Genomic DNA, 11,637 nt, shown 5'->3' with positions numbered 1-11,637 from the left:
CCACCGGCAGCGACGCCGCCGCCGCGATCGGGGCGGCGCAGGCCGCGGAGGCGCTCGAGCGGATGGGCTTCCGCCTGCGGCCGGGCGAGGCCGCGCAGCTGGCAGAGGCTATGGACATCAGCGGCAGCGGCCGCGTGCGCCGTGCGGCGTTCGCGGCGTCGCAGATCGACTGGGGCGCGCTGCAGCGGAACGACGTGGACGCGTGGGTCGCCATCGCGCGGCGCGCGTTCAGCGCGCTCGACACCAATGCAGACGGCGTGCTTAGCCCCGAGGAGATCGTGGCGTCGCTGCGGGCGAAGTTGCCTGAAGACGAGCTGGCGGCGACGCTGGAGCGGGTCATGGCCGAGGCGGGCGGCGGCGCCGGCAGCGGCGGCGGCGTGGCGTGCGGGCTTGAGGACGGGCTGGACTTTGACGGCTTTCTGAACTTGCTGCGGGTGCGGGTCGCGGCGCGAAGCAGCCCGCGGGGGCGGCGCGGGGAGGGGAGGGAAGGAGTACGGCTCACGGCTGCGGCAGGCGCGCGTTGCAGTTACCAGGGCGGCGCCCACACGTCCAGGGGAAGATGATTCTTGTGTGCTGCTCACATCCCGCAAGCCTGGGATGCGTCAGGCCTCTTGTGCAGCTTCACTCCCCAAGAACTGGCCAATCGCTTGGCCCCACTTGATCTGGTCTGATTCCAAAAACCAGCAACCAACATGAAACACCTGTCAACCCTCCAGGTGGGGTCCCTCGACAGCCTGGACCAATATGACGCGCGCCTGGACTTCGCCAGCCCCGGCAGCGTCGGCCGCCTGCAGGCGCTGCTGGACGCGTCCCTCCACGGCCCAGACGGCTCGACGCACCGCCGCACGGGCGCCAGCAGGGCCGACGGCCCAGGAGCGCTGGCCGTGGCCGCCGCCGCGGGCGCGGCGGCGGCGGGGGCGGCGGCGGCAGCGGCGGCGGCGCAGCAGGGGGACGCAGGGGGCAAGGGCGGCAGCGTGTACAAAGACAAGAGCTGGAACGTTCCGCCTCCAAACTTCAGGTTCGACTTTGGCGGCTTTGAGGGGAAGCCCAAGCCCAAGCCAGACGCCGGGGCGGAGCCAAAGCCGGAGCCCAAGCCGCAGGCACCCGCGGAGCCGCGACCACACGCCCCCTGGCCGGGCATGATGGCCGGCGCGCCAATGGCGGTGCCCTCAATGACGGGGCCGCGGGGCGCGGCGGGGCTGGGGGAGCGGCGGATGCATGGCGCCAGCCTATACAGGAACATGGCGGTGCCGCACCCGCCGCCGCAGCCGCACCTCGCGACCGTGCGCGAGTGAGGCGGCCAGAGGCTCCATTTTGCGAGGCGGGAGGTGGGTTCGAGCCGGCGCGCTCGTGTCCCACTGTGCAGTCGCGCGTGGGGGGCAGCGGGGCGGTCCTCCTTGGCAGCCCTGCGGGTCGGTGAGGGGCGCTGCGGCGCTGCGGGCGGCAGTTCGTCGCCACAGAAGCGATGCGCCTGTGCGCGGCATCTTGAGCAGCCTTGAGAACATCGGCGTGCAGCATCGCGTTTCTTTTGGGTGAGGGAAGGGGGACGCATTGACCATAGCTTCGTGTGAGCCCTTGGACACACGAACAGTTTTGAAGCCCCCTCTGATGTGGGCCCGCGGGCGTGCGCTGCATTTCACAGCACTGCTGCGTCGTCGCTTGTGCATATCCAACGATTTGAGGACGGGTCAGCGGCGGCGCGCGCGCACGCAGCAGGTGCGTGCTGCCAGTGCCTTCAAATTGATCATCCTGCCTGCGCAGGCACACCTTGGCTTTTCCTGCCACTGGCGGCTGGCAGCGCCGAGGCATTCGTTTGGCTTTGCGGCAGTGCAACCTGCCTGCAGTGCGCCTCATGCCACTTGCTTATCCTGCTTTTTTCTGCCCGCCCGCCCACCGGGGCTCACACGCCGCACTGAGCACAACCACATGGCGGCAGGGCTGGCGCCCCTTTCCCCCCAAAACACACCTCTGCCCGCGAGGCGACGTCAGTGTTCGTCAGCAGGGGCACTGTTTAGCGAGAAGGCTGCAGGCTGCTGGCCGAGATGCCAGCAGATTCGCCTGTTTTTGCACATCCCCGCATCCCCTTTTGTGAAAGCTTCTGCCACACTTGTTGGCAAACGCAAGCGCACCGGTTAGTGCTGAACGAAGCCTGACAGCCTCCCCAACTCAACATATTGCACACGCGTATTTGTGAGTGTTACATCACGCCAAGGCATACCATCTCTGTAATCCTGCTGCTGCTTCTGCTGCTGCTTCTGCTGCTGCTGCTGCTGCTGCCGCCGCCGCTGCTGCCACGCTTGCTCAAGCATCGGGCACCGCCAGCTCGCCGCTGTCAATCTGCAGCGCAGGCACATGCGTGGCAAACAAGGGGCAACACCAACTTTCAGATCAACCGGTGAGATGAAGCGCTCCTCGCCTTGCCAGCACTGACACTGCCCCCTGAAGAAACGCGGCATGCAGTGACCCAGCACCTACCATGTGCGCCCGCCCTCAGCGCCCCACGCACGCACGGCCGGAAGCAAATGCACACAGGGCAGCATGCAGACAGCCGCCGGGAAAAGGGCCCACCTTGCCCATGACCTCCTGCGGGTGCATGTGGTCGATGGTGCAGCCGACGCTCTGCGCGGTGCCCAGCATCTCCTTGCAGGTGCCCGCCAGAGACTTGGCGACGCTGCGGGGCCGCATCACGCGCGCGATCTCGATGATGTCATCAAAAGTGATGTTGCCGGTGTGCTTGATGTTCTTCTCCTGTGGGGGTGGCAGGGCGATGCCAGGGAGACCGGTGCACGATGGTCAGCAGGGACGCTCCTGGGGCGCTGCTGCTGACGGCGCTGCTGCTGACGGCGCTGCTGCTGACGGCGCTGCTGCTGACGGCGCTGCTGCTGGCAGCGCTGCTGCGCCGCGGCCGTTGCTGTTGTCGCCGATGCTGCGCCAGCGAGGTGGCCCCAGCACCGAGCAGTGTCCAGTGGCTTTCCTACAGCAACAGCAGCACTGCTACGCTGGGCAGGCAGGCCAGCGACCGTCATGCCCGCGCAGCGCCCCAGAGCTCTCCGTCTGCGCCGCGTCCCTCCATGCGCTGCAAGCCTTTGCCTCCCGACCGCGGCCGCCACTACATCACCAGACTACTGCTCCAAGTGATGACTTGCCCCTCACTCCGCCGCTCGCCTGCTTTGCCTCCTTGCTGCAAGCCAGGCACCACTGCAACTGCTCGAATCCTGCTGACCGCGCCGCTGCCGGCCGCTGACATCACGGGAGGCCAACAACACCCCCGCTCACAGCAACACCCCGCAGCTGCCCCGCACCTTCTTGCGGTCCCTCACGGGCTCCTTGAGCGCCTTGATGACGAGCGCCGCCGCCGAGGGCACGACCGACACCTTGGCCTGCCTGTTCTGCACCGCGAGCTTCACGGTCACGCGCAGGCCCCGCCAGTCCTTGGCGGTCTCCTTGGCAATGTCCTCACCAATCTTCTTGGGGGACAGGCCCAGGGGGCCGATCTTGGGGGCCAGCGACGACGCCGCGCCGACCTCGCCCCCAGTGACGCGCACGAACACCTCGATCACCTCGTTGGGGTCGAACTTCGGCGCCATCGTGGGGCGGCGGCGTGGGGGGTGCCTGCGCGGAAGCGGGGCGGCGGGCGAGGGCACCCAGGATAGTGTGCGTGGGGCAGATGGAGACGTGTCACGACTGCATTGCAGATGTCGACGGCCGCTCAACCACCATCGATTATGCTTTTCTGCAGGCCACTTGGAATGGCAGCTTGTTGCCAGACGGGACCCGATGGGGCTCTGCCTGTCATTGCTCGGCTTGCAGGATGGCCTGGCCGACATGACCGCCACACCGCTGCACACTGCTGCAGCTTGCGAGCATTCACGCCTGGTAGCGACGCGGCGTGCAGGGCCTCAACCGGGAGAAATACACACTGCCGGCTGGTCGCCGGGCAATGTGTGCAGCTGTCACATTCTGTCGAGGCGGAACCGCTGTTGTCGAGGCGGAACCGCTGTTGCGCAGCTGCTGCGCCTGCTGCAGGCCGTGCGCCGCCCAGAAGCACACCACAAACGGCATGCCTCGCGCGTGCTGTGCCGCAAGAACAAACAAGCGGCTGCCTTGATTTCACTGCTTGCTGTTCAGCTGTGGCGGGGGCGTGCTCCCGGGACACTGCTGCACCAAGCGCAGCAGCAGATCGACTGCACCCACGCCGCTGAAGGCTGCCTCAGCTGGACGAAGCTGCTGAAAATAATCCGCTGAAACCTCTGTATCCGGGTACTGCCTTCAGCCTCCTCGCCCTGACGCGGTGCCCCATAGAAACACCAGGGCGCCGTCGCGAACAACCTCGTGCACATCCGCGCCAAAATAGCAGTGAACACTCTCACCTTTGTTAGGCTGTCCTGAACCGAAAGGACAGGTGCAAGGAATCGCCGCTGCTTTGTTGCAGCTTGCGAACCTGAAGAGGCGGCCTGGTTGCGGGAGTGAGTGAAGTGCGCACTCTACGTACTCGACATTGCTACACACTTCGGAAAAAGACACATAAACACGAGTAACGGCGTGCTCAGCTTGATCAAGCCGGCCCACAGGGAAACCGCGGAAACTCTCAGGCAGGATGCAGGTCCAGCGCGCTGCCATCGGCAGGCCCAGTGCTTTTGCGGGGAGGCGCATGGCGGTCAGGGCGACAGCTGTGACAACCAGGCCCTCTGTGTCCGGCAGGATGGCCGAGTTGAAGGCACAAAAGAAGTGAGTGGCGACAATGGGCGGGTCAATTTGCCAATGATCCCGATCTTGGAGTTGTACTTGATAGGATGGAGTCACGGGATTGGCCGCTGGGTAGGCACGATGACAGCTAGGGAGCATACCCTTCTGCCGCCGTGCTGTGTCAATTGCTGCGTTTGCCCGGTGCGCGCCACGCACAACAGCTTGCTTGCATGTCGCCACACGGGAGGGCTGATCGTACCGGCATGCACACTGCCCCGCCATGCCAAAACGACACCTTTCGACAGGATTGCGTTCATCCCGTTCCTCTGCGCCGGCGACCCCGATTTGGAGACGACGGCCGTGGCGCTGCAGAAGCTGGACGCGCTGGGCGCTGACGTCATCGAGCTTGGCGTGCCGTACTCGGTGCGTCGCTCGGCGCGGCGCTGCAATCATGGGGCGGCCAGGCGCTGGAGCGGCTTTGGAACTGCTTCGCGCCACGATGCGCGTCTCGGGTGATGTTGATGACAGCAGCCGAGCCGCAGGGATGCTCGGCGTAGGCACCGACTGCGTCCCTCGCGCAAGCACTGCTCGGCAGCACAGCGGGCTGCGGCATGGCGGGCTGCGGCTCAGCGAGACACCAGTTGGCAAGAGGTGCCGTTTGTACGCCCCAAGGCAGGCCTGCCTGGGTGCAGCTGCTGCACCGTCGCGGCCCCTCCCGCCTCCCTCGCAGCGCGCCGCCCGAAGCCCACCCTCTCCTCATCTGCTTTGCCGCCTGTCCCCAGGACCCCCTGGCGGACGGACCTGTCATCCACTCAGCCGCGACGCGGGCCCTGCAGAAGGGCGCCACCCTGGACGCCGTGGTGGCCATGGTGGCCGAGGTCTCGCCGCAGCTCAAGGCGCCGCTGGTGCTGTTCACGTACTTCAACCCCATCCTGCGCAAGGGCGTAGACAAGTTCTGCCAGCAGATCAAGGAGGCGGGCGCGTCGGGTGAGGGGGAGGGCGGCGCGCGGCGGCGGCGGCGCTTTGTGGCTGGGCCTTGCGGGCGGCAGGAACGGCGGCGGCAGGGCCAGCGTGGCCGACTTCATGCAGAGTTTCGCGGTCTCTTTAATTCTAGCTGCAGCTGGCGTTTGTGTGGCACCTAGGCTGGCACTCACGCACATGCACGAGCAGTTGTTTAAGACCATGATTGCGCTCTACGTCCAGGCGCGTGTGCGCGTGCACACACCCACATGCACACGCTCTCTATCGGCCCCCTCCCGACCCCTGCCAGGCCTGCTGGTGCCGGACATCCCTCTGGAGGAGACGGGCACCGTCCGCGCCGCCTGCGAGCGCGCCGGCCTGGAGCTTGTGCTGCTGGTGACCCCCACCACCCCCAAGCAGCGCATGGCCGACATCGCGCGCGCCTCCCAGGGCTTCGTGTACCTCGTTAGCGTCACCGGCGTCACCGGTGTGCAGGAGCGCGTGCAGGCGCGGGTGGAGGGGCTCATAGACCTGCTGCACTCTGTGACGGACAAGTCGATCGCCGTCGGCTTTGGCGTGTCGAGGCCCGAGCAGGCGCGGCAGATCGTGGAGTGGGGCGCGGAGGGCGTCATCTGCGGCAGCGCGCTCGTGCGGGCGCTGGGGGAGGCCGAGACGCCGGCAGAGGGGCTCGCGGCGATGGAGCAGCTGGCCAAGAGCTTGAGGGACGCGATCCCTCAGTGATGTTTGGGGCGTTGCTTGCGTTTGTGGAGAGTATTTCTTTGTATAATGCCGTGCATCGACCATCCTGGACCCCTTGCCTTGGGTCTCTCTCCCTTTTTGACGGTCATGACCCATCCTTTTTTTGCGGTTGGCTTGTGTTCTGTTACCAATTATTCAACAATCGATGCTTGACAAGCAAGCAGGTTGCCTGTCGCTGCGCATGGGACCAAACCAACCTGTCTCCTCCGCTGCTGGACAGGTGTGCAGGTGTCACAAACCGCAACCGTATCTGAACATGCGACTCCGCAAATGCTGCCGGCCAATCGTATTAGATGACAACATGATCCAACGACAGGTGGGGCTCAGCCACCGTCAGAAACCAGCAACCAGCAACCCTAAACCCAGCACGTCCACCTCACTGCATCCAATCAGCATGCCTGCGTCCCCAGCACAGTAGGCCCCACCTCAACCGAAGAGCTGTGGTTCCCCCATGCTATCGTACAGCCGCTGCCACGCTGCAGCGCCGCCAACGTCGTCAAAGATGCCGTTTGGGTTTGAAGCGAGGTGCTCCATCAGCCGCCCGCGGGCGCTGTTCAGGCGCGCAGTGAAGGACACGGCCCCCATGGCCAGCCACGCGTGGGGGCCGACCATAAGGCCCACAGCGGGGCTCGGGGCGCAGGCGCGCGCCTCCACGAGGTGAAATGTCGTAGACATCTCGTCAAGAATGGCGCGGTCCCCCCTGCCCCGCAGGGACGGCGCCTCATCGCGCCACCTCATGCACTCTGGCCCCACCTCAAAGCGCCGCGGCAGCACTGACGCCGCCTCTGCCAGGAGCGCAGCCCAATCCATCTCGTTGCTATCCGCCTGTCCGCCGTCGCCGCTGCCAGCTGGGTGGGGCAGCAGCCCGCTGTCGTGGATCATTTGGCAGAACACGAGCAGCTGCTCGACAATTGCCTGCCTGGCGAGGCCTTTGGCGCCGGCAAGCAGCAGCCAAGCCCCCCATGGGGAGGACACTGCAAGGTCATCCTCCACTTCCTGTATGTCTGATGACATGCGCCACCGCAGGCAGTCCAGCAGCCACCGTCGCCGCAGCGCAGGGGACAGCAGGCGCGCAAAGGGCGGCGGCTGGCCAGAGCTTGCCCCTCCATCATGATCGTCCCGCTGGCCCTGACGTGGCAGCAGCATCGGCAGCAAGGGGCCGCTGCGCACGGCATGCTGCAAGTCGCGATTGCCGCCATGAGTGCCTTCTTTCCTGCGTTTTTGCGGCTTGTTGCCATGGCGTCAGGCCTGTTGTTGTCACAGACAGAGGGTGCGAGGGGGGGGGGAGGGGAGTGTGATGCACTGCGGCACAATTACCTGCAGCCGGTACAACTACCACGAGCAGCAGGGATGTGGGCCAAAGCCCCTGGCTTCGAGCATTGTCACCCTATGCTGCACATGCATTAAGAACCCCGGCACTCTTTCACCTGGAGGGGGGGCATCGCACGCCTGCAAGGCGTGTTGGCCGATGGCAGTGCGAGGCGGGCAATCGCTGCCGCACGGGTGCATGAGCTGCTGATCATGGCGATTTTTGATGCAATGGGATTGCTTTTGTACACCGCAGCGATGAGGTGCCGGTGTTTCGGCAGGTTCGTTATCGTGATCAGCACGGTTGAGAACGGTCTTTGCTCTACGTCGACGTCGGATGATCGGTAACGGTACAGTAGTGGAAGATGATTTTTTCAGACATCAGCGTATATTGGAAAATGACGACCATGGAGAGAATTCTTGCGAACGTCGCGTGCTCGTTCTAGCCCGCTCACGTGACCTGAACTCAGTCTGAGTGTCAGGACTCAGAGGCCCCCTCGCCTGCCAGCCCCGCACCCTCGGGCTCACCACAGCTTGTCCTGTTGCAACAACAACTACTTCGGAATGTCATACGCACCTGTATGCTACCTGGTTGCAAGCGGTTGGAAAAGGGCCTGGGTACGGTACCCACTCTAGAGTTTGCTCACAACCCACAACAAAGCGTTGCATCGCCACGCTGCCGGCCATCTGCCTGCCTGCAAGCAAGTGCATACAGTATGTGCAGTTGACCGCCTTACAACTTCAGCCAAAAAATGTCACCACACTGTTGTGTGGTACCCTGGCGCACCTCGCAGGATATCACAAACCGTGCTTGCACTCAAAAGCACTTTGCTGGATTGAAAGTACAGCACGGCCGTGGCGTTGCAGCAGTTGAGAGGGCAAGAGCAGCACTGATTCCACACACAAGACCACAAGATACCCTCATTGACTCCTTCCGGGCTTGTGTGAGGGTTGTTGTCCCTTCCTCACTGTGCTGGCTGGCTGACAAATGGTCACCCGTACTCACGACAGCCGACCATCTATAACAATGTGCCTGTGAGTGAGGGATGCAAAGTGGAGCCACTCATGACGTTCCAGACTGTATTGTGGTAGGCTGGTCATATGTATGGTGCGTATGTGCTTCACGCTGGCCACCAGCGGCGGCGGAGTCTGCACTTGAAGGTGAATGTGGTGCACAGCCACTGTAATACTGCTGCCGAGAGCCATCTCATAGATCTTTTTTTCACACCACCTCACAGGTGTGTACTGTGCAGGCACTCGTGTTCCGCGGCCAGTCTGAACCGGCCTGGGCTAAAAATTGGCGGGCGTTTATAATACCGTAGGCAGGCAAGTACAGTACAGTAGCTCATGTCGTCATACAAATGAGATATGGCTGCCTACATTTGCATAGTGTATAAAGACTTACCCCGAATGGTTTGATCTGACAATCTGCAAGTCATGGTCAGTCGATGCTTTCAGCGCTGCTAAGCCGCGTCATGGTTCTGTGTACAACACAGGTCCACCTTCATGTTGCCGGCTTGGCTGCATGCGGCGCGCCGTCCGTGTCGTCGGCGGCGGCAGCAGCGGTGGTGCCAGCAGGGCGCCGCGCGCTCCTGACGGCCGCCTCTATGCATGTCAGGCGCCGCACCGCTGGCGGCTGGGCGCACCACCTGCCATTTCCTGGCGTGTCGGGGGTCAGCGGCTGCAGCCCAACAGCGGCCCGCTGCTTTGCAACTGAGGCAGGCAGCCGGGACCGGCTTCCCGCCAACGGCGCCCTGCATGCGGCGTCGCAGCCGCTGGACAATCCGAGCACCCCAAGCAAGGGCAGGCGGACAACCACCCCTCAGCCCGCTGCAGCTAGGCCTGGCGTGCCACGGCCACCAGCCCGGCCCCCGCGTGTGTCGAGGTCGACGTCGACGCAGCCGCCGGCGCCGACACCCGAGCAGCAGCCTCAGCAGCCAAATCAGCCACAGCAGCCACAGCCGCCGCCAGCACGAGCGCGAAGGCCAAAGGCGCCCACAGAGCAGCCCACAATGCCAGCGCGCGTGCCAAGAGCTGGGGTTCAGCTGCTGCAGCAGAACGGGTATCCACCACCGGGCTCCCAGCAACCGAGTCAACAGCACCTGGGAGACCAGTCGCAGGCGCAGCAGCAGATGTATGTGCAGCGGCAGGAGCAGCAGCAGCAGCAGCAGCAGCAGCAACAAGCTTACCAGCAGCCGCAGAGGCAGGGACAGCCGCAGCTGCAGCAGCATGCTCCATCCTACTTGCCACAGCAGGGGCTTCAGCACCCAACCCAGCCACCACAACTGCCACCATCGCCGCTGGCCCCACCGCTGCCGCAGCAGCAGCAGCACTGGCACCCCCACCTCAACGAGCAGCAGCAGCAGCAGGGATATTCGCAGCCGCCGCAGCAGCAGGGATACGTGCAGCCGCCGCCGCAGCAGCAGCAGCAACCTCCACAGCAATGGTACCAGCAGCCTGCAACGCTGCCGCCGCAACAGCAGCAGGAGGGATACTTGCAGCATCAGCCGCAGTATCACCACCAACACCAACCGCAGCAGCAGCAGCAGCAGCAGCACCCGCAGGTCAATTCACATTTGAGTGGACGTGCGGGCAGCAGCGGCGGCATTACAGCTCCCCCAGGCGGCTGGCAGAAGCTTCCTACTGAGATGGACGAACGAGAGCGGTTGGAGGTAAGCAAAACTGAAGTTAGGGTGTCATTGAGCGGGCAAAACCTCACCGTCAACTCATCGTCGCGGCGTTGAAAAGAGCGGCGTTGCTGGCACATCTTCTCTCATTGCATGGCTTGCAGGGACGGCGGCCCACCATCCCTCCTGCAATGGCAGCAGCCACGTCTCTCGCAGCAGCACATCACCGTCACAATCCCCCCCCCCACACACACACAAAAACACACGTGCCCTTTTGCGCAGGCGCTGTGCGACTTGCTGGAGGAGGAGTGGGACTCGGAGCCGCTGCCGCAGCTCAAGCCAGGGTCCACCGTGCGCGCCACATGCCCCCAGTGTGGTGAGGGCCGACAGCGCGCGCGACCTGCTCGCGCACACGTCCACTGACGTTGACGCATCCTGCTCTGCTGGCGCTCCCGTGCCCCTTGAACCGGGCCCTGATAGCCACCATTTCGACCCTTGATTCTGTACTGAGCGGCCGCCCCACATGTGCCCCCTGCGGCTCGCGCCATTCAACCAATCAGGCAACGGCGCCCACAACGAGGACTGCTTTGCAGTTACGACCACCCAAGACGCGCTGTCGGTCCTGTGGTGCTGCCACCGCGCCAAGTGCGGCTTCAAGGGCGGCCGCAGCCTGCTGGGCGACGCCGGCGTCAGCCGCGCCGCCGAGGGCGCTGGCGGCGGCCCCACAGGCCTCAACGGGTACGGCGGCAGCGGGAGCAGCTACGGCTACGGCGGCGGCGGCGGCATGGGCGCCGCGGCGGCGCTCGTGCAGCGGCTCGCGCGGCCGGAGGGCGGCGGCGGTGGCGCCGGCCCTGCCTACGGCGCGCACTCGGGCCTCGGCGCGGCGCAGGCGTCGCCGTCCGCGCCGCCGCCGCCGATCAAGGCGGACCTTGTTGAGCTGTCGGAAGAGTTTGTTCAGTGGTTTGAGCGCGAGAGGGGCATCAGCAGGCGCACCCTGCAGGAGAACCGGGTGATGATGGACGCGCAGGCCCGCCCGCCTCCCCGGCAAGGCGGCGGCGCGGGCTGGCAGCGGCAGGGGCCGGCGGGCCCGGACGCTCGTCAACCGCAGCAGCAGCAGCAGCAGCAGCAGCAGCAGCAGCAGCAGCAGCAGCAGCAGCAGCCGGCGGGCTGGATCGCTTTCCCTTACTTCAGGGACGGCGTGATGGTCAATGTGAAGTACCGCGCCCTGCCCAAGTCGTGGCGGCAGTCCAAGGGTGGCGCCAAGGTCATGTACGGCTACGATGACGTCAAGGTGGGG

At 64.9% G+C, this 11,637-nt stretch overlaps 5 protein-coding genes across 5 annotated transcripts in view; 3 read left to right on the top strand and 2 right to left on the bottom strand.

Annotated features, from left to right (window-relative positions):
• MNEG_3989 (hypothetical protein) overlaps nucleotides 1–1,295 on the top strand; it is a gene marked incomplete at both ends in the record, with an annotated part of 5,798 nt that extends 4,503 nt beyond the window's left edge. Inside the window, 2 exons of the mRNA XM_014047535.1 lie at nucleotides 42–434; nucleotides 717–1,295. Of these exons, the coding sequence (XP_013902989.1) occupies nucleotides 42–434; nucleotides 717–1,295 (972 nt within the window). The remainder of the gene's footprint in view (nucleotides 1–41; nucleotides 435–716) is intronic.
• A 1,006-nt stretch (nucleotides 1,296–2,301) lies between these two features.
• MNEG_3988 (60S ribosomal protein L12) lies at nucleotides 2,302–3,587 on the bottom strand (the record flags this gene model as incomplete). The annotated part of the gene is made up of 4 exons (XM_014047534.1): nucleotides 2,302–2,337; nucleotides 2,569–2,748; nucleotides 2,789–2,974; nucleotides 3,303–3,587. 4 exons carry the CDS (start codon nucleotides 3,585–3,587, stop codon nucleotides 2,302–2,304), a joined length of 687 nt encoding a protein of 228 aa, XP_013902988.1.
• A 1,010-nt stretch (nucleotides 3,588–4,597) lies between these two features.
• Nucleotides 4,598–6,387, top strand: MNEG_3987 (tryptophan synthase alpha chain; the record flags this gene model as incomplete). Its single annotated transcript, XM_014047533.1, has 4 exons — nucleotides 4,598–4,728; nucleotides 4,992–5,109; nucleotides 5,469–5,673; nucleotides 5,957–6,387. 4 exons carry the CDS (start codon nucleotides 4,598–4,600, stop codon nucleotides 6,385–6,387), a joined length of 885 nt encoding a protein of 294 aa, XP_013902987.1.
• Nucleotides 6,388–6,831: 444 nt separating this feature from the next.
• MNEG_3986 (hypothetical protein) lies at nucleotides 6,832–7,551 on the bottom strand (the record flags this gene model as incomplete). Its single annotated transcript, XM_014047532.1, has 1 exon — nucleotides 6,832–7,551. One exon carries the CDS (start codon nucleotides 7,549–7,551, stop codon nucleotides 6,832–6,834), a length of 720 nt encoding a protein of 239 aa, XP_013902986.1.
• A 1,769-nt stretch (nucleotides 7,552–9,320) lies between these two features.
• MNEG_3985 (hypothetical protein) lies at nucleotides 9,321–11,542 on the top strand (the record flags this gene model as incomplete). Its single annotated transcript, XM_014047531.1, has 4 exons — nucleotides 9,321–10,385; nucleotides 10,623–10,716; nucleotides 10,901–11,437; nucleotides 11,532–11,542. The coding sequence occupies 4 exons, from the start codon at nucleotides 9,321–9,323 to the stop codon at nucleotides 11,540–11,542; spliced, it is 1,707 nt and encodes a 568-aa protein (XP_013902985.1).
• Between the last annotated feature and the right edge of the window lie 95 nt (nucleotides 11,543–11,637).

This window comes from Monoraphidium neglectum, assembly GCF_000611645.1.
Source record: "Monoraphidium neglectum strain SAG 48.87 unplaced genomic scaffold scaffold00531, whole genome shotgun sequence".
Classification (NCBI taxonomy): Eukaryota; Viridiplantae; Chlorophyta; class Chlorophyceae; order Sphaeropleales; family Selenastraceae; genus Monoraphidium; species Monoraphidium neglectum.
The sequence above is the reverse complement of the archived record's forward strand: the minus strand, read 5'-3'. Positions and strand labels throughout refer to the sequence as shown.